General features: G+C 34.0%; 2 protein-coding genes across 3 annotated transcripts in view; both read right to left on the bottom strand.

Moving 5' to 3' along the window:
* LOC145283743 (cytochrome P450 2B1-like) overlaps positions 1-2,922 on the bottom strand; it is a 369,384-nt gene extending 366,462 nt beyond the window's left edge. For both annotated transcript variants that reach the window (XM_080132805.1, XM_080132807.1), the window contains exon 1: positions 2,786-2,922. The gene's annotated coding sequence lies outside the window, so the exon portion shown is untranslated. The remainder of the gene's footprint in view (positions 1-2,785) is intronic.
* Positions 1,575-27,367, bottom strand: LOC145283745 (transcription factor IIIB 50 kDa subunit-like). The gene is made up of 2 exons (XM_080132808.1): positions 27,072-27,367; positions 1,575-4,231 (listed from the first exon to the last, which is right to left on the bottom strand). The coding sequence occupies exons 1-2, from the start codon at positions 27,225-27,227 to the stop codon at positions 3,233-3,235; spliced, it is 1,155 nt and encodes a 384-aa protein (XP_079988934.1). The 5' UTR covers positions 27,228-27,367; the 3' UTR covers positions 1,575-3,232.

The following is a 27,367-nucleotide window of genomic DNA, read 5'->3' as shown; positions in this document are numbered from 1 at the left end:
TTTTATTTTTAAAAAAAGTTGAAAAGGTATTTTGCACTCAGTAGTGAGCCTTGGAAGATTGTCAGTGAAAGAAATACAATCGCCCAATAGATAAGCATTTCATTATTTCTAGTCGCTACTTTGAAAAAAAAAAAAAAAAAAAAAAAAATCATTCGCAATTGCGACTGTTTCACTCACAATGAAGAGCCCTGAAATATATTTAACTTTTGAACTTTAACAACAAATGACTTTCTAGCTGCCAATAAAAAAAAAAATAAGATTCTTTACTTTTAGGTGATTTTGTGTGAAAATGTAAAAAAAAGAAAAAAAAAAAAAAAAAAAACTTAGTAGAAAAAGTAAAAATGACTAAAGAGTAGAGCGGGATCATTTTCACATATAAATTGAGTACAAAATGATCTCCCATTCACCAGCCATGTTTGCCTATTAGAGCATTTAATACTCCAAATTCCTGATTTTTCAATTTTATATATATATATATATATATATTATTCTCAGAAAGTTTAGATGAGTCAATGATACTACCAGTATCAAACCTGATAATAGGGGACCGATTTTGAACCCGTGTCAAGCTCTCTTCAGCCGATACTCATCTGTTTTTTTAACCGGAATCAGAAAAATACACATACATTACAAGATCTTTTAATTTTAAAAAAAAAATCCTCTGTTTAATATTTTGGACGCTGAAGAAAAAAGAAAAGAGAGAAAAGGAGAAATTGTATCTACTTAAGATTTTTTTGTTTATATAGTATTCTAAAATATTTGAACTATTTATCGTGTCACCTATAAAAAAATGTCTTTTTTAAAACTATTAATAATAAATAAAGGAAACATCTCCAGGTGTTTTTGGCAGAACTCAGGAATTTATACGGAATTTAAAAGTGAACCCTTTATTTAATCCACATTACTTGATTGTTATTTCTTTCATAAACAAGCCGAGCATGCAGGATCCCCTCTCCAGGAGTGAAAAATTTACTTTCACCATGACTAATGTTTGTGCATAATTTCACAAAAAATTTCCAGGAGTAGCTATTGAAAAAAGTACAAACCAACGATTTGGGAGCAATTTTACTCCTATAATGGCTCCTAGAGTGGCAACCAGAGTTATCACGGAAAATCCGTTCTGACAAAAATTTACTTTTACCATGACTAATGTTTGTGCAAAATTTTGTAAAAATCCAAGGCGTGGTTATTGAGAAAAGTGCGAACAAACGAATGGGAGTGAATTACTAGGTCCAATCCCTCCTTTGTCAAGGGACCAATAAACGGTTCAATTTGAAATTCTGTACTGATTGAGAGTCCCATATTAAGATCACTGAGTTTGAAAATATGCATCCGAAGAAGATCAGAGATTACATCAGCAAAGCATTTTGAGAATAACAGTCAGAATAATTAAAATACAAAGTACCAAACATTCATTTTTAGTTTTGTTTACATGTTTTACAGAATTAGAGGATTTCATGCTAAAACAGCTTTCGTAAGTGACTAACAAATCATTAAAAAACAAAGAAAAGCTTTTTTTTTTCTTATTTGTCTGAAGAGAAAATTACACAATTCTTGAAAGTTTCAATAAAGGCTTTTCTGAATTTTTTTTTTTTTTTTTTTAGATGAGAATTTGTTATTTGTATTTGAAATCTTCGGGCTACTGTTCGAGAAACATTACAGAGTTCGGCAAGATACATATAAAGAAAGTCTGAATGTATATCAACCGAAACGTGAAAATGATACTCAAGATGAAACACATTAAATGATATAAATAAAAACTGTTCAAAAAAATAGTTGGAGGCAGTTTGGATTGATAAGTCTTTGCAAAATTGTCTCCTAATAGATTATTAAAAGAAGAGAAAGAAGTTGCTAGTCAGTCCCTAATTGCCTCTCCATGAGATCGGTTTTTAATGTGGGGGAAATTAAATTTCTCCAAAAATGGGGAATTCTGGATTGAGACTGAGGACAGAAAAAATAAGGTGTAGCATAAGAACAGATACCACACTTTATTCCTAGCTAAAATAAGCAAGGATTTCCTTGTGATGTGCTTGAAGTCAAGATTTAAAACATTATTCTGGCATTGTTTGATAACAGACAAGATATTAATGGATGTAGAGAAAAGTGAAGTGCATTTTTGTTCATAGAAAAGATGTCTTGAAAGAAATGAAAATTGTTTCAGATTTTATAAAAAATATAAATCTAAACAGACAGGCTCTGCTACTAATTTAAAATCTTACTCCCTGTGTAGCATAATTGGATATAAAAAAAAAAAAAAAAATTTAAAAACGCTTTTTGTAAAACCACTATTACAAAATTACGTATGTCAAAATTCGTAAAAAATTCAAAAATTGGCAGAGTAGAAAAATAATTACAATCCCCCTCCCCCAAATAATGCAGTTTTATCTGTTCTTGTATTATGATCAATACCATATAACTGACTTATCTCCCCTTTGTCTTAACTTTTGTTATTTCAAATGAAAAAAATAGTGGATCAATGTTTTTTTTGTAAAAAAAATAGTTCTAGCAGATCTTTTACTCATTAAGTTTTTAGAATTTTTACTAATTTCGACATGACACATTACATAAGTGTTTTCAATTAAAATGCATTTTTTTAATATCCAATTATAATACACAAGCACTGTTTAAATCTTATTCCTGGCTAACCTTTAAAGTATGCAATAAAAAAAAAAATAGCCATAATGTTTTCCATCATACTGCAAATTGACAAACAGATCTAGCTTTTTCATAGCGTGAAAACATAAAAGGGAGGTAATAAATACAAGACAAGATCAATAGTGCATACCTTTCTAAATTGTGTTAATTTGTGGAGTTGGATTTGATGAGATTTGAACCAAGTTTGCAGATTCCAGGTGTGCGCTTAAAATAATTTTGCCACTCACATCCATTTTTATGTCAAATGAAGATTTTAAGCAAACTGGTGATAATTCCAATTTGAAATTACTGCAGGACTGCTTCTCTGCCAAGTACACTTTGGTTGCCTTCAAATCCAACAAATTCTTGTCATAAACGACTGCACATGTAATCAAATGCACTTTATACCATTGGTTAATGTAAGTAGTTCCATAGTGTTCCTCATCTTTCAGCAGGCAATCATTCAGTCTCATTAACTATTATCTTTCAGTGGCTCTTGGCTTCCATAAATGATGATCCAAATAGTAAAATAAATAGTCTGATTATCTGGTGATAATTACAATTTGAAATTAAGGAAGTCAATCTGAGCCCTTTTTTATCAGCCAGTTGGCATTTGCAATTTTTTTAGCAATTCAACCTCTTTGTCAGAGCGAATATATTCGTCTACGTTCAAATTTTCTAAATCATCACTATACATTTGTGTGGCTTCATGACAATCTGGATCAACATAGTTTTTACGCTTCCTTGGTTTTTTCATGATTGGCGGAAGAATTTCGCCATAGTCGGTATCTTTTTTGTTGTCCGTCTCATTCACAGTCTCACTAGCTTTCTCAGTCTTCTTTTGCTCACTTTTATATTTTGACAACATTTTGTCAAACAACGTATGTTGGAAATTTAAAATGTCTTGTAATAAAAATGAGACTTTCTCCACATTTGGTTTGGATTTCACCCACGGAAGCTGCAAAGCAAGATGGCACAGAATGTCCTCGATTTCATTCACACGATTTTTAAACATTGTCGAACAAACAAGACCATGTTTGCGGCAAAAAGAATGCGCCTTGATATTGCACCGCTCAGCAGGCTTCTCACCTTTCCAGGATATGTAAGCAACAGCTGTGAGAATCCCAACAGGGTTACGTCCACTTATAAGCCAGAATTTTTCTCCAAGGGTCAAAAGTTGATGGGCTTGTTTTACAACAGAGAATGGCAGATTACACTTGACAAAAAGGTCTCGGCTCAAGACACCGATGCCTGCATGTTCGAGTGTCAGGTTCAATAAACTCACGATAGTCTTGAAGCCTCGTCCAAGTTCAAATACACTCTGCTTGGTCATTCGGGACATTTCCAAGAGTGTGTACATGAAATTGTGCTGCCGACAGCTCAGATAAATGCATGCAACCACAAGAACTTCTTTGTATTCAATAGTTTTATCTTTAACTTGTTGGTGACCATAGATTTTCTGAAAATACAGCTTGGCCAAGTCTTGTACCTCTGCAGAGAGTTTTATTAACTGGACAGTAGTCTCCAAAAAATTAATTAGGTATCGGTAACCAGGACCATGGTAAGAATAAGATGGATCCAACGTGCTTGAAACAAACTGGAAAATAAAAATAAAAAAAAAAAAAAAAGAGGGCAAGCATTAATGTTTGCATACAGTTAAAAAATTTAACATCTTTCTAGATGCTTTTAAAGAAAAAATATAGTGTGTTGAGGTATATTGAAAAAAGATCAATAACATTTGATCATGACAATGCAAGAGCTAAAATACAAATTAAAAACTATACATTATATATACCAGCGACTCACCATAGTTTCCTTGATACAAATTTACTGGTTAGAAAAGGCCCTTACAAACCATGCCACATCTTCGGTAACTCACAAAATGAAGACAGTCAAAATAATTGAGTTCTACTAGCCTTTTCTAACGAATAAAGGTATATGTGTCAATTCAACTATAGTAGGTCTCTGGAATATGTATGCATACTTTTAAATAAATAATTTGTATATTATCTATCTATAAAAGTGAGAATGTGAGTGAGGACATTTCTCAACCTATATACTCAACAAAGTTTTTATCTACAGACTTGAAATTTGGTATATAGGGTATTCAGACGTGGAAAACTTTAATTTGTTTTCATTGCTAAGGGGTCAAAATTGAAAAATTGGTATGTGGAGGCCATCAAATTTTTTTGTTTGCTAACTGTTGCACGACAGCGCATACACTAATCGTTCACATTTTTGAAAACACCTTTTGGAGACTGTGTCTAGTTGGGCTAATGGTTATCATATCTGACTCCTTGTCTTTAGGTTTTGGTTTCAATCTCACTTCAAGCATTGTTCTTTTTTACTTACAAAAAGTAAACTGTTTAGAAAAAACAATATTTGCATGCACGTGTCAGTTTTTTTGTTTTTCTTACTTCATTTTTTAAGGAATTTAACAGTACGTTTAATACCAGGCAATGTCGGGTACATCTAGCATTCTGTTTCTCTGTTCTTCCCTTTTTCTTTTTCATTCCTCCTTTTTATCCTATTAAGGATTGACATTCTTTTTCGCCCTATCGCTTTCAATGTTTGGAGTCTAAAATGTCACTTAACATACCACCCCTCCCTTTTAAATTTAGCATCTTATTTTTATAAAAAATATATTTCATTTCTTCCATTTGAGAACCAGCCTGACGAGGACTTTTGGTTCTTGCCAACAAATTGTCCAAAACATTAGCATGTTCAGTGTAGAGACTATGTAATATTCGTCATATATATATATATATATATGATGATGATGATTGCAACGTCTTGTCAGACGAGAGCCACTCCCTCAGTCACTAAAAGTCCATGTGCCCGAATATGACTTTTTAGCCCTGCCAGCGACTTGCACACCCTCAAGCAGACATGACACTGAAAACGCTCACTGATTTGTATGAGACTAACAGCAGCGGAACCTGTATTATCGTGGGCTTTCATGTGATTAACAAAACCTGCCTTCGACAACAGAGCCCGATCACACACCTTACAGATCCAGAGATCTCCATGGTTGGGCGGCAAGGTTTGGCATTTCCTACATGCTCTCTTAAGCTTCTCTCGGTCTATTTTGGCTGCTTCATAGTGTTCTGCACCCTTGTGTATCAGTGTCCTCCACTGCTTGCGATCATACGCTAGGGACTCCCAACTGTCAACAGGAATATGAAAGCTCACCACTCTCCTTGATGCTATCACGAAAACGTTTTTTGGGCTCGTGCTGGGGTCTTTTTCCAAGAAAGAGCTCACCATAGAACAATTGTTTTGGGAGACGATAGTCTTCAAACCGGATGAGATGACCTGCCCAACTGGTTCTTAATAACAATGGTAGCAATACTGGTTGTTTTGGCCTTTTTAAGACATGTATCAGGGACAAAGCTATACCACTTTAAACCAAGAATGTGTCTAAGGCAGTGCTGATGGAACCTCTCGAGCAATTCTATATGTGTCCGGTACAAGGTCCAAGTTTCAGATGCATAGAGTAGGGATGGTACTACACATGCTTGATATACTGAAATTTTAGTTGTCAGAGTCAGATCATCGTCAGACCAGACTATCTTGTAGCCTTCCAAAAGCATTAGATGCCTTGCTGATTCTCTGTCTTATTTCCGCATTAAGAGTGCCATCATTTGATAAGGCACTCCCAAGGTAGACAAAAATTTTTACGACTTCAAGGCGCTTTCCACAGACGAAGATATCAGGTTCCACATACAGATCATTAGGAGCGAGAGTGTACATGACTTTAGTTTTCTTAATGCTGTCAGTCCGAAGCAGGTAACAGCATTTGTAAAGAGGTCCATCACTAGTTGCATATCTACTGGGGAGTGTGTTACCAGGTCAGCATCATCAGCATACAACAGTTCCCTAACAAGTCCATCACTAACAAGTGTTTTGGCTTGGAATCTTCTGAGGTTGAACACCTTTCCAGTCGTTCGGAATCTAATATAAACACCCATATCACAATCATGGAAACCATACCAGAGCACAGCAGTCAAATAGAGCGAAAACAATGTTGGTGCAGCTATATCATCCTGCACCACACCATTATCAATGGGGAATTCTTCCGAAAGCTGACCATTGAAGTTGACGCGACCTTTCATACTATGATGAAGTTGCTTGAACTTGTCTGTAAAAGCAGGTGTACAGCCAAATTTTTCCAGCATTTTCCAGAGAGCCTCACGGTTGACTGTGTCAAACGCCTTGGTTAAGTCCACAAACACCTGGCAAAGAGGCATACGCTGTTCAATACATTTTTCCAAGAGCTGTCTAGCAGAAAACACCATATCCACAGTTCCTCGCCCACCTCTAAAACCAGACTGGGATTCCGGAAGGATATTAGGACATACATACTTTTCCAATCGGTTTAGCAAGAGCCGTGCAAATACCTTTCCAACCGCACTCAGCAGCGAGATACCTCGACAATTTCCACAATCAGATCTTATACCCTTTCCTTTGTACAACATAACCAAGATGGCAACTACCCAATCTTGGGCAACCGGGTCACCCTGCCATACTGACAGTATCAAAGAGTGGACCACACAATGTATATTGACACCACCATGTATCAGCAGCTCAACAGGGATGCCATCCAGCCCAGGGGCTTTGTTCGAGTTTATCTGTTTTATGCAGTCAACTGTTTCCACAAGAGTCGGTTCAACATCAAGTTCCGGACAAAAGGAACATTGAGGAATACTTTCTATTGCAGCAACATCAACATTGGATGGGTTTGAAAAAGATCATGAAAGTGTTCATGCCATCGATGCTTAATTTCATCTAAGGTTTTCAGCAAGGTTTTCCCGTCCTTCGCCAGGAGTGGTGTAGTTGAAGAAGATTTCGGACCATAAGCCTGATGAAGCAAAGTGTAGAATGTCTTGACATCTCTATGATCGTAGGCAGTCTGTATCTCTTTGGAGAGGTTAGACCACCATTTGTTTTTTATTTGGCGCACACAACACTGAACCTCACTCCGAACAGAAGAAAAGTGGGCAGCGAGCGCTGGCTCGTTCAGAGGTGAAAAGTTGAGAAGTTTCAAATAAGCTTTCCGCTTTCTATCAATTTGAGGCTTAATTTGATCGAAATTATCAGCAAACCAATCTCTATGTCTGGGAACCTTCAATCCAAGAACTTCAACACCTTTTTGGTATATTGTATCTCTTACTGTTTCCCAGTCACAATCTGAGAAATCCACCTGGTTGAAAGCAGATTTCAAGGAACTTCGTACGACTGGATCCTTCAATTTGGAAACATCAATACGTTTAGGCACTTTGACACCATTGAAACGGTTTTTTTTGCGAACTGTAATTCTCAGTTTAGCTCTGACCATTAAATGATCAGTACCACAGTCAGCACCACGCATTACTCTAACTTTGCAAAAATTTCCAAAATCACCATGTCTACACAGTATGTAATCAAGCAAATGGCCATGTTTAGATTGGGGATGGAACCAGGTCTCCTTGTGTTTCTGGTGGGAAAAAGTGTTGGTGATAACAAGATTTAGTTCACTGCAGAGATGGAGAAGCAGCATACCATTTGAATTGACTCTACCAATGCCATATGGACCCAATGGAGACCAAGTCTCATTGTCTGATCCAACCCGTGCGTTGAAGTCACCAAGAACCACCAAACTCTCAGCGCTTGGCAAACCGGTGATAACAGATCTAAGCATATGATAAAAGGACGTAATATCGTCTTCAGGCGAAGTAAGAGTCGGCGCATAGACAGAAAGAACATTCATATAACGACCAGCAGCAAGGGGCATTCTCAATGTCATTGCACGGTCATTTATGGCTACTGGCTGTTCGATCTTGTCAATTAAGGAGTTCTTAACTGCAAAACCAACACCAGCCTCACGCCTCTCCTTTTCAGCTCTACCAGACCAGAAGATCGTGTAGCCCGACTCGCATTTAACCAGTTGATCCTCACCTGCGAAACGTGTCTCAGAGAGTGCAGCAATGTCTATATTTTATCTTTGCAATTCCTTAGTCAAAATTGCAGTCTTCCGTTCTAGTCTTTTACCATTGTCAATCAGTGTTCTCACATTCCAGCAACAGAGCTGGAGTGGGTGTCCTTTAGCATGATATCTTCTGTTCCTGTTTATATGGACAGCCATCGCCAATAGGACTTTTTTTTTTTTTTGACAAATGTCTGAGGAAGTATCTGAACAAAGATGTTATTCCAAAGATTTAGCTTTGTACGACAGCTAGTCTCTCTCTCGGTTCAAAATGTTGATATCCAGCAACAAGCAGGAGCAAGATAGCCCGCAACAAATCAAACTGCAGACCAGCTTAATGCGGGTACTGGTCTTCCGCTTTGTTTTTTAGATCAGAGATTTGCTACTCCTAGAGAGGCTTCCTTCACCATGGCTTTCTGGAGCCCTCTCCACTCCAGATAAAACAAAACCCACACATGCAACATGTTTGTTTTGTTTTTGTTTTTTTGTTATTTCTTTTATTTTTAAAATTGAGAGAAGCGTTTAAAAAAAAAAAACAAAAAAAAAACGGTATAATTCCTCAATGGTCATGACGATAGTGATGATGTTACAATTCAATAAATACACGCAATAAACACAAAAAGAAATCCACAGATGCAAAACGTGAAACAAACCAGTCATGATGTTTTTGTTGCTGTTATTTTTTTTTTTTAAATTGAGAGAAGCGTTTTAAAAGAAACGGTATAATTCCTCATATATACATACATACACACACACACATTAGATGTACCTGCCTGGTATTAAATGTCCCATTAAATTCCTTAAGTTAAAAAAAATGAAACGTACATGCAAATATTTTTTCTAAAGTTGTTTAAGCAAAAAACTTTTTGCCTAAACAACTCCAATCAGTTCCAAAGTTATGATTAAGAGACAGACACCAAGTATGTGTGTAATGTTGCGAGTTTGTCTCTGATGTATCGTTATTTTCATGGAAAGTGTTCAACTGAGCTTCAATCTATGGTCCTCCCTCGCCAAACTTTCACAAGAAACACTCGTCTAGCTGTAAACACTATCAATAATTTCCCCCACTCTTTATCTGTGCCTAAACCTAAACATAGATTCCATGAACAAAGCTTCTTTCTTAGAACTGCACGCCTGTGGAATTGTCTTCCGTTTTCCTGCTTTCCGGCTGACTACAATATGGTTGTGTTCAAGTCTAAGGTAAATAAGTTCTTGATGAGCCGTTCCATATAAGTTATTAAATTTACCAAATTTTCATTACTAATGATTACTATATTGACCAACTTCTACTGTACACTCTTTAACCCTTATCCTTGAGTGGCCTCTGGGCCTTGATAATGTGGTGATGCCTTTGTAAAAAAAAAAAAAAAAAAAAAAAAAACATGAATTCACTCTTTAATACAAAGTCATTTAACTCCTCTACCCTCATCATGAATTAATTTTGCTCTTAGCTTTCACAGAGACTTATCATAAGAAATCAGATTTTTTTTAACACACACAAAAGAAAAAAAAGAAAAAAAAAAGAAAAAAAAAAGAAAAAAAAAAGAAAAAAAAAAGAAAAAAAAAAGAAAAAAAAAAGATTAAAAAAAAGATTAAAAAAAAGATAAAAAAAAAGATAAAAAAAAAGAAAGATATCAATATAAAAACTGACAATCCAAATCTGAAAGGCTCCCATAATTAAAGTGGAAATACGCTTTTTCTGGATATAAAAAAATTTTTTTTTTTTTTTTTTAAATAGTAATTCTGAAAAGAACTCGTTATTTACTCTATATAAATTTATATTCTAACATATTTTGGACATTTTGCAGTCTATATAATAGGAATCTCCAATTTCTTGCGTAAAAATTGCCAAATTTTTATGCAGAATCGGCGACATCATTTTGGTGTAAAGTTGATGGATGATCAAAGGCACTAAAAATGAAGAGAAGCAACATTTTTTTTTTTGCTATTATTTGTGTTAATTAGAGGCCTCCATACATTTAGAAAAAAAGTGTTAAAAACTAGTTGCATTCACTACAAGTAAAAATAAACAATTAAAATAATTTTAGGTTGCAGTTGAATTTGCCATTTGAAAATTGCCTATTGTCATTTTTATATTATCTTCAAATATTTTATTTAAATTAGATATGATTACTCAAAATTCTAGGTTTAAAATTCCACATGATTGAATACTGGAATTTAAATCAATTTAAATCTTAAAAATTATTTTTTTAGAATTTTTTTTTTTATATAATTCAACCAATTATATATTAACGAGAAAAAGTAACATTTTTAAAACATAATATTGATTTTATGTCCATGTTTTATTTACAACTTCAAGAGAAGTGAAATAAGAAATGGGTGTTTACATATTAGAAAAAAAAAAAAAAAAAAAATGCACAGAAGGTACTACGCTGAAATGTTATTGAGAAACCCATTCTTAACAAGAGGAGAGTAGGGTTTGTAACTATTCTGTACTTTCACTTAATAATAATAAACAAAAATACCATAAAACTTGAAAATATTATAAGATAGTACGGTACATTCCCTGCATGAGTACCAAATAACATTTTTTTTAAATAAGTATTCTTCAATTATTAACACTTCAGCTTTATAAAATGTTGGAATTTTTCTCAAACTGAATTTATTTTGCTTAGTTTTCGAAATATGGCACCCATTTATATTTAGTTTTCGTAATGTAAAATATGGCACCTACAACCAAAAAAATATTTATATTTCATGAAACCTGATTTTAAAATATAAATTAATTTGAAAATGAATAAGTATAAAAAATTTAATGAAAATCTAACTCTTAGTTGATTTTTACCACCTCCCTAGATGAGTTCATAATTAAAGGATACTCTAGCTTAACATCTAAATCTGACCCCCAAGATCGCCATGGGCATGGAATATGTGCCTACATTAAATATGGCTTCCCGTGTGGCAGGGATATCTCTAGAGAAAATCCTAATTTACCTTACATGTGCTTCCGGGTTGCACTTGCTTACACCACCGCATTTATATTTGCCCTCTATCGCCCCCACAATAGCGGAGTTACTATCTTTAAGAGTATATCTGAGAAAATTGACCACATCCTGTCTGCTCATCCCTCGGCTAACATTCACATTTGCGGTGACTTCAATGTCCATAATGTGGAATGGCTGACCTACTCAAATAAGACTGATGATGAGGGGAGGTTCTGTCATGATTTTGCCATTGCCTATGACCTCACTCAGATTGTTCGCAAGCCCACCCGTGTGACCAATATTACCAGTCAGTACGCAAGCCTTCTAGACCTTTTTCTCTCCGCTTCCCCTGAGCTATGCTCATGTTCCGTTCTATCTCCTCTAGGATCCTCCGACCACTCAGTTGTATCAGTTAAGATAAAAATGAAATAAGTCTACAGATGTACTTCACCACCGTACTGTATACCGATACTCTATGGCGGACTGGGGTAGCTTCCGTACATTCATATCTGATCTACCTCTGCATTACAGGTTTAAAAAGGATGTGTCCTCTATAGTAGAGGACCTGACCGAATGGTTACTTGTAGGCATAGACCAATTCATACCATCTAAAAAATTCCAACAAAAACTAACAGCCAGCCATGGTTCTCCCCTGAATGTGCTGCTGCCATTGCGCACAGAAATCACTTTTTTCATAGCTACCAACGTAATAGATGCACTGAGACTAAAGCTGCTTTCAGGACCGCCAGCAACCACTGTAAAAGAATAAAGAATGCAAGAGAGCTATATGCTCAATCCGTTAAATCCAAAGTAGCTGAGCAGCGGCTTGGTTCCCACCAGTTCTGGCAAATAGGATCCTGAACAGAAGCGTGCATTCTATCCCAACCATTATCAATGGACCAGAGGTCATCTCGTCAGCATCCGACAAGGCCAAACAATTTGCCAAGAACGTTGCAGCAAATTCTACCCTATGCGACCAAGGCCATCAACTCCCCGTATTTCCTCCTATAACACACAACACGCTAAGTAACATACAAATATCTGTGCGTAAGGTCACCAAGCTAATCAAGAACCTTGATTCCAGTAAAGCAACTGGTCCTGATAGTATCCCAATTATAGTGTTAAAAAAGCTTCAACCAGAACTTGCCCCCATACTTACAAAACTGTTTAAGCGTTGCCTTAAGAAGTGCTTTACAACACCCTAGAAAACCTCATCAGTATGCCCTATATTTAAGAATTCAGGTGATAAGTCATCTCACTCTCAGTACAGACCAATAAGTCTCCTGTGTGTCATGAGTAAGTTGCTGGAATCCATAATAAATAGAGAAGTAGTCAACCACCTCAGCAGAAATAACCTTATAAGGAAATAATGGGCTGTTTTTTTTTCTCATTTTCACATATTATTCGACCAAGACATCGCCCTTTCAGACAGTATTGGTTTAAATCTGGTCTGATGCCATGGAGAAAAGTTTTAGTGAGACATACGAACATACATACACTTAAACAGACAGGTGAGATTTATGTAATAGTAAAAAGAAACATTTTTTAAGAGAATTTTAAAGAAAAACCTTCGATCCCCCCAAGTTTTTAATGTTTATTGTTTGGAAAACTTTAATTTCTTTTTGTTTATTTTTTGTAAAAATTGTAAGAATTTTTAGAAAAACTTTTTTAGGGTTAGGGTTGAATTGATTAAATTTGTGTATGATTAAAAATTAAATTTTTTTTTTCTTCCAATTTATTAAAAGTGGTCTGCTTAGATTTTCATTGGCTAAGCACGTTTGTTATCAAAGTGATAACATTGGCTGATCAACTTGACCAGCACTCAGCATACTCCAGCGATTTACGTCAACTCCAGGTCAAGCTCAACCAACATTTACAGAAATTAGCAATACCTAAAACTGAAACATTAACTAGAAAACACTTTTCCAGGTCATTCATCATGAAGCAGAACAGTCAATAAAAACTGGGGGAGGGGGGGGACAAAAAAACATGGAACTTTGGGATAATCTTACTTTTTCGCTTTGTTACCTACCATGCAAAATACCATCTATAATATAAATCTCGCCTATCTGTTTAAATGTATGTACGTATGTATGTCTGCCTAAAACTTTTGACAGAGGGGACAGATTTTCACAAGATCGGTATAGTTTTGAAGTTCGACCCTTCGCATGACATATCAAAAAATTGTCCCAAAACATTAATTGCTTCACCCTAAATTGGGCACTTTTCTACAGGGAGGTGTTGCTTTTTTCGCCGATATTTTCAAAGTCATCCCCTCTTTTCGATTGACTAGTCTTAATTTAAACTTTCGTCACTTCCGGTTTGGCAACGGACCCAACAGCAAAGACGTCACATTTTTTTTCACATTCTTTTCCTCCTTCGCGGTACGGGTTCGAGCCTGCCTACTCCCATTTTTTTTGCTCAACCAACACTTCCAAAACACCCCAGCAATGCCGGGCACCCAGGCTAGTGTTTTATTAAAAAGAACCATTCTAACAAAATGGCAGTGAAGCAGAAGTCAGCAGGGACCAGTATTAGATGAAAATCTTGCATTGATAGAAAAATGTCCTGCTTACCAAACCGAACTTCCTGTTCCTGTTAAAAATAATCAAATCGGCATGAAAGAATGTGAAACTTCTGTACACCTGTAAATTTTTTTTTAATATATTTTACAGAAATAAGTAATACTTCATTATATACATCTTAGTATGGTGGGGCAAGAAGCAAATGTGACAATGTTGGTGCCAGTCGATAGCAGAGACGCAAAAACCTTGTTACCCAACGAGATTTGATTTTTTCATTCAAATCCATCTCTTTAGTAACAGGGAAAAGAAAAAAAAAAACAAAAAAAAAAACATGAAAGTGGAGTAGATGAAAACCAGACTCGTAAAATAAATTTGGTCCAAATTTTATTGAAGGGATAAAAGGCAATTGCTTTTGTTTGCCAAAGAGATTAAAAAAAATAAAAAAATAAAATAAAAAGTCAAAGTGCTCAGTTACGCCAACCGAAGACTCCTCACAATTTTTCAATAAAATGACTTATAGGTTTTCAGGTATGCTGAAAACGAATATCACAGGGAAAATTAATGCAGACAAATAGTTTGAGATATAAATACCCGTATTTTGCAATGTAATTGATAGTAGTTGGAATTGGCCACCATCTTTGTTGTTTCAATACAATGGTTCAGTGAACATGCATATGCTTCAGTAAGCATGAGCAGATGAACTGTGAAGTTAATTCTTTGAAATTCAAACGTATATTCAATCTCATTCCAATGTCAAGCTAATTCTATCAAAAATTTTACTTTAACAAATTCAAATTCAAGAAAATTCCAAGGAAAAATATCCTGTGTCTGGTGTGAATACAACTACATCGACACAATGTCGGAATTTAACAAACAAGAGGAAAGGAGCAGTAAGTTTCTCAGAAACCATGGGGTTTTACTGAATAGTGTAACATGCCCAGGATGCAAGAGCCAGTGTTCATTTCGCAAAGATAATCATATCTGGCAATGAACGAACTTCACAGTAGTGCCGACAACAAAGAACCGAAAATATTGCGATTTCAGCGTCATTGAAAACTCTGGAACCTATATTGCATAAATGCCAGCTTGGAAAGTCGTCGTTTTCATGAATCATGTCCTTAGCCATCACTGGGACCATAAGATGATGCGACAGTGCTTGCATATGGTCCGCCACGCCACCGTAGACTGGAGGTCTTAATGCAGTGAACTGTATAAACACTGGCTTCCAAACCAAGAGCCCATAAGTGGCGAAGGAGTATGCGTTGAGGTGGATAAAACCTTGATAGTCCGCCGAAAATACAACCGAAATAGAATCCTCCGCCAAATTTGGTTATTTGGCTGAACCGAGTTATTCTCAAAGGGACAAGCGAACTTTACTCCCATTAATACAAAAGTTTGTTCTGCCAGGATCAATAATATATAGTGATTACGGGAAAGCATACACAAATCTAAACAAATTTTACACGTATCACACTATAAACCATTTACAAAATTTTGTTGAACAGCATAAAGATTCTGTGCACATGCAGAATACCAAACGCTTGTGGCTCGATATAAAACAGTGGGTATTCACCAATACCTGGCCAGATATCTATTCATAAAAAGTGAGAGTGACACCACAAGGTTACTTCAAATTTTTTTTGCAAGCTGGTTCACTGTATAAGCATAAGACTGAACCAGAAACCAAAGAGTAACTTTTTTTTCTTGTTACAATAAATTTCTTCTTTCACTTATTTAGCAATGTTTTCTATTTTACTTGCTTTTTCATTTGTGCGCACACACATGGATTGGTTGTTTTTGTTTTATGGCATATCAACCCTTTTCAGGTTATTTAATGTCGAATCTAGTTATTTTGAAGAAAAATTTTTTAATTAGAATATATTTGTTGTTTTCAAGTCAGTTTCTATTTAACCCATAGTTGGGACCCTAAAAGGTACTACCACTCCGGGTCAGAGTGAACCTGGGAGCAAAGGGTGGCTCCACACTCCCCAAAGCCCGCAAGCTGGGCCCTCACCACTGGATATAGTTTAAGGTCATATCCAGGACCAACACACACATGGAAGTGATGGTTTCTGTAGTATCCACTGGAAAATCTCAAAAAAAGACGGAATTAAAAAAACAACAAAAAAACGAAATTGTTTAAAAATACATGTGTTCTATAATAATGCACTGAAAAAAAAAAAAAAAAAAAAAAAAAAACTAAGGGTTTGCCGCTTTCATATGTCGCCTGTTCAAACATGGCCGCCAGTAATTTGCATTGCAAAATACAGGTATTTATATCTAAAAAAGTATTTGTCCGCGCTGATTTTCCCTGCGATATTCGTTTCCAGCATACCCGAAAACCTATGCAAATGGTCTTTTTCTTGAAAAATTGTGAGGCATCTTGAGTTAGCGTAACGGAGCACTTTGACCGAAAAAATAAAAACAGTACTTATGCACTTTGTTACCGTGCTGAAATAACACTTAGAAAGCCATTCTTAACATGGGGAGGAGAGTGTTTTCTAACTTTCACTTCAATTTAATAAAATAAAATCATAACACTTGAAGACGCTGTTTTACCATCAATCACTGTACTGAGGAAGACAACTTTCAAGAGATTCCTTCATTTTTTTTTCATCTCATAATTTAGGACGCTCGATGCCCCGATATTTTTTATTAAAATCAAAATATTAAAAAAAAGAAAGCTGCAACGAATTTTTAATGTAACATAGGTGATAACATAATACAAAATGTAGTCTGTACGCGATTATTTCATTAGATGAAAACATTTAAGGAAGCTGTGCCAACCTTTTTATTTCCTTTTTTATGAAAAGTAAATGTTATGGTCAGGTTTCCAAAAAAAAAATTTTTTTTTAAAATTAGTTTTTAACCTTAAAAAAAATACAAAGAATGAGACTTTAATAAAACAAGGATGAAACTTTTACAGCTGCATTTACAATTCCTCTACAACTATCGTCGTATTTTCATTTTCTGTAATGTTAAAAAGTAGATGTTGCTGTTATTAATACTATAAGCTTTGTTACATGTGGAAAAAAAAAAATAAGGGAAGGACCAATGCCAAGGAGAGGGTGGAGGTCCGAGAAAGCCGGTTTTACCTTAAGGCGTCTTTAACTGCCATTTTACGTTGTTACTGGGAGGCACTGGCTCTTAGACATATATTGAACATGCCTTGGGCCAGGTGGGTGAGTGATGCACGTCACTTCATCAATAGAGTTCTGAGGGGTGCCGATGTCATCCATGTTCTGCAGTGTTTCCTGTTTGCCCAGTAGTTTCTTATATTGCGTCTATTCTTGTTACGTGACGCGGTAGGTTGCTAACAGTACCTCGGTGAGCACTTTATCTGTTACCAATTGGTTGCCAACGTACATGCACCATTCCAAGTTTGGGCGTGATAAGGTATGTTGTGGATGGGGGCCTCTGCAGGGTGCAGGTGTTGTTGGTTCCTTTCAGAGCTTATCAAAAACCTCACCACAGAGTCAATGCATCATATTTCTTCGTCTAGCTGTTAACCGACTTGAGTTGGGGGTTATGAAATAATCATTTCACAACCTTGATACCGGCCCCTTCTTGGACCATTCAGCCCAACTCGGGTCGGAATTAAATTTGACATACAGTAAAAAAAAAAGTCGACGCAGTTTTAAAAGTTCCATCCTTTCGCATTTTGTAAGGTTAAAGACTAATTTAAAGAAAGAAAAAAAAAAAAAAAAACTTACCATGACATTTACTATATATATATCTATAAAAAAAAAAGTGGTAATCGTGAAGAAAGAGAGAGCCTGTTTCTTCCGTTTGACTATAGGTGGCGTTACTGTCAGTCCACCCAGTTACGGAAACACAAAAAGTATATAATGGCACCCTTGAAATAAAAATAAATGTTTTTGTTATATTTTAATTTTAAACATTTTTTTTTTTTTTTTGCAAACATATTTAAGGTTTTTTTTTTTTTTTTTCAAACATTTACGTGTTGTTGCTTGTTTATTTTCAAACATTTACGTTTTTTTGTTTTTACGGTTTTTTTTTTGCAAGCATAAATTAAATGTTTTAGCTATATTTTTCTTTTAAACATATTTATGGGTACAACCGTTTTTCGCGAGTATTTTTACACTCTTACGTTGATTTTTTTTTATTAAAAAAGAAAAAAAAAAATTCAACGTTTTTTCTTTTATCTTTCTTTTTATGGATCCCCACCTTTTTTCTTAATTTTTCTGCACTTATTTTGCCTTTTCCGTGAGTATTTATATATATATATTTGAAAAAGGATATTGTAAAACCCGAATCTTACTTGAAACTACTATTAAAAAAAATAGCGCGGTACAATACGTGCATAAGCAAATTTTTCAAAAAGAAAAATATTTCAAAAATATTTAGTTTATGTTTGCAAAAAAAAAACGTAAATATTTGAAAATAAACAAGCAACATGTAAGGCTCTCTTTCTTCATGATTACCAAAAAAGTTGCCACATCTTTCAATGTTTTCATCTAATGAAATATTGTTGGTTTTCTCTTAATAGTCGTGTAAAGATTGCATTTTTGTATTATGAATGTTAACTTTGTTACATTAAAAACAATTTGTCGCAACTTTCTTCTTTTGGTAATGTTTTGATTTAATAAAAATATCGCTGCATCGAGCGTCCGAAATTGAGATGCAAAATTGAACAAATCTTTTAGTTAAATAAAATGAACAAATCTTAGTTCAAAAAAAAAAAAAAAAAAAAAAAAATGAACAAATCTTTTAGTAAAAAAAATGAACAAATCTTTTAGTAAAAAAAATGAACAAATCTTTTAGTAAAAAAAATGAACAAATCTTTTAGTAAAAAAAATGAACAAATCTTTTAGTAAAAAAAAAATGAACAAATCTTTTAGTAAAAAAAAAATGAACAAATCTTTTAGTAAAAAACAAATGAACAAATCTTTTAGTAAAAAACAAATGAACAAATCTTTTAGTAAAAAACAAATGAACAAATCTTTTAGTAAAATAAAAATGAACAAATCTTTTAGTAAAATAAAAATGAACAAATCTTTTAGTAAAATAAAAATGAACAAATCTTTTAGTAAAAAAAAAATGAACAAATCTTTTAGTAAAATAAAAATGAACAAATCTTTTAGTAAAATAAAAATGAACAAATCTTTTAGTAAAATAAAAATGAACAAATCTTTTAGTAAAAAAAAATGAACAAATCTTTTAGTAAAATAAAAATGAACAAATCTTTTAGTAAAAATAAAAATGAAATCTTTTAGTAAAAAAAAAAATGAACAAATCTTTTAGTAAAATAAAAATGAACAAATCTTTTAGTAAAAAAAAAAATGAACAAATCTTTTAGTAAAAAAAAAATGAACAAATCTTTTAGTAAAAAAAATGAACAAATCTTTTAGTAAAAAAAATGAACAAATCTTTTAGTAAAAAAAAAAAATGAACAAATCTTTTAGTAAAAAAAAAAAAATGAAATCTTTTAGTAAAAAAAAAAATGAACAAATCTTTTAGTAAAAAAAAAATGAACAAATCTTTTAGTAAAAAAAAAAATGAACAAATCTTTTAGTAAAAAAAAAATGAACAAATCTTTTAGCAAAAAAAAAAAAATGAACAAATCTTTTAGTAAAAAAAAAAAAATGAACAAATCTTTTAGTAAAAAAAAAAAAATGAACAAATCTTTTAGTAAAAAAAAAATGAACAAATCTTTTAGTAAAAAAAAAATGAACAAATCTTTTAGTAAAAAAAAATGAACAAATCTTTTAGTAAAAAAAAATGAACAAATCTTTTAGTAAAAAAAAATGAACAAATCTTTTAGTAAAAAAAAATGAACAAATCTTTTAGTGAAAAAAAAAAATGAACAAATCTTTTAGTAAAAAAAAAAAATGAACAAATCTTTTAGTAAAAAAAAATGAACAAATCTTTTAGTAAAAAAAAATGAACAAATCTTTTAGTAAAAAAAAATGAACAAATCTTTTAGTAAAAAAAAATGAACAAATCTTTTAGTAAAAAAAAAATGAACAAATCTTTTAGTAAAAAAAAATTAACAAATTTTAGTAAAAAAAAATTAACAAATCTTTTAGTAAAAAAAAAAAAAATGAACAAATCTTTTAGTAAAAAAAAATTAACAAATTTTTTAGTAATAAAAAAAAAATGAACAAATCTTTTAGTAATAAAAAAAAAAAGTTCTCTCCCTCTGCACAGTGAACGATTGCAAAACAACGCCAGAAATCCAGTAATCCACCCAATAAATTGCACATGAACATTGGGTTAACTTAACGGGGGGGGGGGGGTAATTTTTTTTTTTTTTCACGTGTACGAGTGGTATACCCCCCCCCACACACACACACACACACAACTTATCAATGAACATTACTTACCAGATTATTAATATATAAAAAAGTCAATATTGAAATATATTGAGTGCGCAAAAACTACGGATTACAGAGCTGAAGTCACTTTATCTAAGGGAGATAACTAGCATTTACTCAGAAAATATTTTATTGCAGATAATTTAGAGGATGCTGAAATGATCAGCAGAACAAGGAAACAAATTTCGGTATTTTTTACGACCTGCCCCAGATTAAAAATGGAAGTTTTAAGAAATTTGGGTTAATTTTTCCGACGTGCCCCAGCGTATACGCCCCAACCTCCCCATGTAAAGAACGGCTTTCGGAATAAACACTCCTCAACCTCGAAAGCCGTTCTTAATATGGGGTGGTTGGGGTGTTTATACTACGCTGGGGTAGGTGTATCAGAAAGTGGGCATTAAAAATAAAGAACTTTAATTCAACTTACTATTTTTCGAAGCTTATAACTACTTGAAAAATGTAATTCAAACCCTACAAAGACCAAATTAAAAAAAAAAATAACAGGTTTAATAGCAAATTATGCAATATTTGTTTTTTAAAAGCGGTTTTCTTTAATGTATATATAAAGAAAAATCAATATTTTGAATTGCTTATATATATATATATACACTTGTGCCCGATATTATTCATACCCCTCGGATCTTTGAGATTTCTATAAGAATATTGCTCAAACCAGAAGGTAGACAATATTAAAGGGATTTCAGACAATAAATCAAGCATAGGCATTTAATTTAAACTCAACAAATAAATAAATTATGCAAGTTTGAAACAGTATACAAAGAAAAACAATAATGGCACTAGTTCAAAATTATTCATACCTCTCTTACTAATAGTCAATAGCATGCCCTTTATTCTTAATAACTGCCTGTAACCGTTTTGGATATTTATCAACAAGGTTTTTACAAGCATCACCACTGATTTTTGACCATTCTTCAATGCAGTAGTTCTCCAAATCCCTCAAATTTCTAGGTTTCCGCTTTTTAACCTCAGTTTTCAATATGTGCCAGAGGTTTTCGATAGGGTTCAGGTCGGGACTCTGGCAAGGCCATTCCAAAACATTAATTTGATTATCCTCAAACCATTTCTTGACTATTTTGGCAGTATGTTTTGGATCATTATCCTGTTGAAGGACCCAGTTTGGTCCTAAATGGAGATTCTCCGCATCCTGTCTAATGTTTTTCTGGAGTATCTCCAAATATTGCTCCTTCTTCATGGTTCCATCTATCTTGACCAAACTACCTGGACCACTAGCCGAAAAGGAGCCCCAAAAAATTAGGCTACCACCACCATGTTTCACCGTGGGTATGGTGTTCTTTGGGTTGTAAGCTTCTCCTTTCTTCCTCCAAACGTAAGAAGCATCCATATGGCCAAACAATTCAATTTTTGTTTCGTCAGTCCACAAAATACTTGAGAAAACGGACTCTGGAGAATTCACATGGGTCCTAGCAAACTTTAGACGTGCTGCAAGGTGTTTTCCGGTGTGCAATGGAGTCCTTCTTGGTCTTCTTCCTTTCAGACCATTTTCATGCAGAGTCCTTTGCAATGTTTGCCTTGATATTTTTATGCCAGAAGACTCCAGATTTTCTAAAATGTCCTTAGTAGTGGTGGTTGGATTTGCATTAACACTTCTTACAATATTCCTGGTGGCTCTAGCAGACAGTTTCCTTTTCCTTCCTCTACCAATCAAGTTGTTTGTTGTGTGGTGGCTCTGGAATTTTTTGATGATGCTCTGTACTGTTGCTGTAGGGACCTCAAATTTCTTGGAAATTGACTTGTAACCTAAACCATCCTTATGTGAATTCGCAATTTTAGTCCTAAGATCATTACTAAGCTCTTTTTTCTTCCCCATTCTAATAATTTTTATTCTTTTATTGGTTTTCAGTTGATATCATTTTAATTTCTGAAAAATGCAAAAAACTAAATGAAATTAACCAAAGGTTGTATAAAAGCATTCAAAATAAGAATCAAACAGGAAACAAACAGTCAGAAACTCGATTAATACTGAAAAAATAAGGGGGTATGATTATTTTTGAACATTGCAGATTTTATAAATAGCTGTATATTTCTTTTATTACAAGTATCCCGAGATTTTAAAATGACGAAAATGATCAGAAGAGGTTTATTAAGAATATGTATCAATATGGACGTAAACAATAAATTCTTACAAAGTTACACATAATAAACTCAATTTTCAAGGTGGGGTATGAATAATATCGGGCACAAGTGTATATATATATAAGCAATTCAAAATATTGATTTTTGTGCATTTAACGAACTAGACGTAGCTCAGCATTTACTCGGCTTTGTCCAACGCATGACGTCAACAGCCGGATAAAACCGAGCGTTGGCGATTAAGCAGACAAGAATTTTGCTATCAATTGGAAGAGTGTCACAACTCAAGAAACGCTTATTTGAAGAGAGTTAAAAAAAAATTTTGTTTTAAAAAGATAACTGACGAAATAATAATGAATATTACAAACTTTGCGGACCAGCTCCAGACCCCAGAGGCTGCACTAAACTTTTGCCAGCAATAGAAATTGTTGGCAGAAGAGAAAAGGTGTTTACATTTTGGCCAGGATTGTGTACTTGCAAAGAGAACAAGCCTTTCCGACAGTTACGGTTGGAGGTGTAGAAGTGTAACATGTCGATGGACCTCCATTAGAATTGGGACCTTCTCAAAATCCCGACTAACCATCGCATGTATAATAAAAATAATATACTTATGGGCGTTCGAGATGGCATCTACAAAAAATCTCCATCGCGAATGTGGGTTACGTTCTTGCCACACAATTGTGGATTGGAAAATTTTCCTGCGTGATATATGCAGGGACTATTTTCTGAGGAATCCCCGGAGATTGGAGGCCCAGGCCATACGGTAGAAATCGACGAGTTCGTTTTTAACCGCAGAAAACACAATGTCGGCAGACTTCTGACACCAGTCTGGGTTTTCGGTGGATACGACCCCGCCGAAAAGGAGGGTTTCTTGGTCACTGTAGCAAATAGGAACGCCGAAACCCTCGTTCCACTAATAAAAAAAATTAAAAAAAAAAGAAGTCCTTGTTTCTGTCAAAAAAAAGGTACAAATAATCCTTGTTCCTGCCCCCCAACCCAAGTGCTTTTTATTGCCCTTTTTTAGGCTTTTTCCATTTGACAAAGAGTTGCAAAAAAAAAAAAAAAAAAAAAAAAAAAATTAACTTTTAAGACATAGACAATGTTTTTTTATGTTAAAAATTGAAAAAGAAAAATAGTTCAGACAAAAAAAAAAAAGTTTCCTATTATTTAACAATAAAAAACTTGTTTTATATGTATTTATTTTGAAAACAGAAAACAATTTCAAACGATAATAAAAAAAAAAAAACAAATGAATGGTAGATTTTTGCTTTTTACTTATTTAATTTTTTTTATGTTTCTACAATTTCATTGTACAGTTATTTTGTTGTAGTGTTGTTTTTATTTTATCGCCAACGCTCGGTTTTATCCGGCTGTTGACGTCATGCGCCGGACAAAGCCGAGCAAATGCTGAGTTACGTCTGGTTCGTTAAATGCACAAGTACCACAGACAGCTTTAATAGTTTATTTTGGAAGTATATTCCATACAGAAAATAAACAACACACTTTAAAAAGAGAAATTACGAGTTCTTTATATTTTATTCGCAGTTTTCTGTTAGGGGTGTCAAAATTTCCTCCAAATTTCTGATACACCTAACGCTGGGGCAGGTCGTAAAAAAAATAAAAATAAAAAATAAAAATAAAAAAATACCGAAATATCCAACAAACGAGTCTAACTAAAAACGGTACTAGTGCACTTATTGATCCGTGCTTTTTGTGTTGAAATAACATTATTTAAAAAGCCGTTCTTAACATGGCGAGGGGAGGGTGTTTTGTAACTATTCCATACTTTAACCTTACAATTGAATAAAAAAAAACTTTGATTAAACTTGGAAATACGATTTTAAAAAATAGTGCAGATCAGTAAGTGCACTAACACCATAAAAACAAAACAATTGAATAAAAAGTTGGTACTCGTGCAGAGAGTGATCCGTGCTGAAATAACGTTATTTAAAAAGCCATTCTTAACATGGGGAGGGGAGGGTGTTTTGTACCTATTCTGTACTTTAACCTTACAATTGAATAAAAAAAAAAAAAAACAGGTAAATGTTACCACAGAACACCGACCACTCTAATTTGGTTTTTGAGGGGTATTCGAGGTCGCTGACAACGAATCTGATAATTAAATCCGCCGCAAATTTACACAGAAAAATGAACCACATTTTGTTTTTGAAAACTTTCTTGTTATTTTAAATGTCTGCTAAAAAAATTCTTCCGCAATGTGACAAGTCAGTTAACTACGCGCGTCCATGCGCGAACGCATCATGTAAGAATAGTATAAACGATGGCGGTGAGTTGGCACAACATAGTGCGATGGTTCAAACGGTAAATTTGCGACGGGTTTGAATATCAGATTCGTTGTCAGCGACCCCCCCCCCAAAAAAAAATAATTTATTGGTCGGTGTTCTGTTGTAGTTAAAGTAAACATTTACCCATTAATTTTTTCCTGCAGGTAGCCATGGATCTCAACGCCCAAGGAGTACAGCGACCTCGAATATCCCCTAAAAAAAAAAAAAATAAATAAAAAATAAATAAAAAAAAATAAAATTAGAATGATCGGTGTTCTGTTCTAGCGGTAAGGTAACATTTACCAAAAAACAAAACTTTAATTAAACTTGGAAATACGATTTAAAAAATAGCGCGGATCAATCACTCTCAAAACGACAATTAAGAAAGTTGGTGCTAGTGCACTTACTGATCCGCGCTATTTTTTCAATCATATTTCAAAGTTTAAAGGTTTTTTTGGGGTTTTTTTTTTATTCAATTGTAAGGTTAAAGTATAGAATAGGTATAAAACATGGGTTTGTATTACTGTACACATAGATTCGAAAAAGTTGTCAAAAAACAAATATATAACAAATAAATGTTATCAAAGGCAAGATAAGTTACTTTTCTGCCAAACTGGATATATTTTTTGTGTTTTTATTCAATGTAACATTTATTCAGCTCGAAAAACAGTGTTTACCGATGTATTCGAAAATTCAAGATGGCGTCTCACACCCTCTTTAACACGGTAAGTATGGAAAAAGGTGTTATAAATAAAAAAAACTATACAAAATACTATTAAAAACCCGCCGAATATATGTCAACCTATGTCACGGTAACATATATTGAGCGAGTTTTTAACAGTATTTTACCCGGTTTTTTATTTATAACATCTTTTCCCACACTTACCGTGTTAAAGAGAGAATAAGACGCCATCTTGAATGTTCCAATACATCGGTAAACACTGTATGTTTTTCGAGCTGAATAAACATGTTACATTGATTAAAAACACGAAAAATATATCCAGTTAGGTAGAAAAGTAACTTATCTTGCCTTTGATAACATTTATTTGTTATATATTTGATTTTTGATAACTTTTTCGAATCTATGTGTACAGTAATACAAACCCGACGTTTTAAAGTCTTGCAACGAAATGTCGACGTTGCTTACAAGCAGCCTTTCCTTGTAAAAGATGGTCGCAGGTCGAAGTGTACTTTGTTTAAAAGACAAACTACTACTACAGTAGAGAGAGCGGCTACCCCTTTTTTCTACTTCGAAGAAGTTGTCAAAAAACAAATATATAACAAATAAATGTTATCACTTGTAAGGAATTAGGCACTCAGGTTCTTTGATTAACGGACCGGACCACCACCACCGGCCGCGTTGGTCACAGCTAGCAGCAGCAGCACTCCTTTCTTCCCCACCGGCCTACCCTCGGCAAGTCAACCAATTCAAAATTCTTACAGAATGGCTTTTTAAATAACGTTATTATTTCAGCACGGATCAGTAAGTGCACTGCAAAACTGCATTAGTACCAGTAAGTTTTTTTGTTTTTTTTAGAAGGGAATATTGGTACTACTACAAGTTTATCGCCGAAAATGGGGACACCATTTTTTTCGGGCAACTGTCGTCAGAATCAGAGGGAGAAGTCAGTATTTTAAACTATGACCGAAGCATGAAATAAATTACAAAAAATTAAAATATGATTACTTCCAGAAAGAACTAATTACTACGCGCCCCAGCGTAGTATAAACACCCCAACCTCCCCTTGTTAAGTACTTTCGAAGTTGGATGTTTATTCCGAAAATCATTCTTAACATGGAGAGGTTGGGGGTGTTTATACTACGCAGGGGCACGTAGTGATTAGTTTTTTCCAGAAGTATGGGGATGGAGAGGGTGTTTATTCCGAAAGCCGGTCTTAAAATGGGGAGGTTGGAGTGTTTATAATACGATGGATGGGACACGTCGTAAAAATTTACCATTAAGTTTTTAATCGATGAGATTAATATGAAAAAAAGTGTAAATTGTGGAATTTAGAGAGGGGGGGGGGGGTTCCTAAACGTCTGCCCAGTGCACTTGTTTATTTTAAAACTGGTTAACATTAATCAGAAGGGACTTTTCCAACGCATTCACCGTGAAGCAAGTAAAAACAGGAATTTACAAAAAAAAACGTGAAACTTGAAAATCACTAATCTGAAAAATATAAACTTTTGGATTAGAAAGGGGGAGACGAGAAATTATTTTACTCATATTGAACTTCAAATAAAAAATAAAATATAACCAATATTACCTGTTTAACCTCTCCCATACTTGGCTCAAAAGCATATGAAACCATACCAGCATTTTCCACTACATAACCGCATTCGGCACAAACTAATTGCTCATCAGTCCCATGATAGTCGCGCATTATGGCTTTCTCGCCACATAATGGACATACTAAATCCATTATGTTTTGTCTCGACTTATTTTTTTTATTCTTGTATTCACTATAGACTCAAAGAGAAGTACTCTGGCTTTCAACTTTGAATTAAACGCAAGAGGTCAATCCCGGAAGTACACAAGGGAGATAATTGTACAAATTATAAC

This window comes from Euprymna scolopes, chromosome 8 (assembly GCF_053919585.1).
Source record: "Euprymna scolopes isolate OS-2025 chromosome 8, ASM5391958v1, whole genome shotgun sequence".
Taxonomy (NCBI): domain Eukaryota; kingdom Metazoa; phylum Mollusca; class Cephalopoda; order Sepiida; family Sepiolidae; genus Euprymna; species Euprymna scolopes.
This window is presented reverse-complemented; position numbering and strand designations above follow the sequence as displayed.

What these genes read in the sequence shown, in the direction of transcription:
- LOC145283745 (XM_080132808.1), bottom strand. Translation starts at nt 27,227, where the DNA reads ATGGATTTAGTATGTCCATTATGTGGCGAGAAAGCCATAATGCGCGAC. An exon ending in GTATGGGAGAGGTTAAACAG is followed by an intron (nt 4,232 to 27,071) that starts GTAATATTGGTT and finishes TTTATTTTCCAG; the next exon opens with TTTGTTTCAAGCACGTTGGA.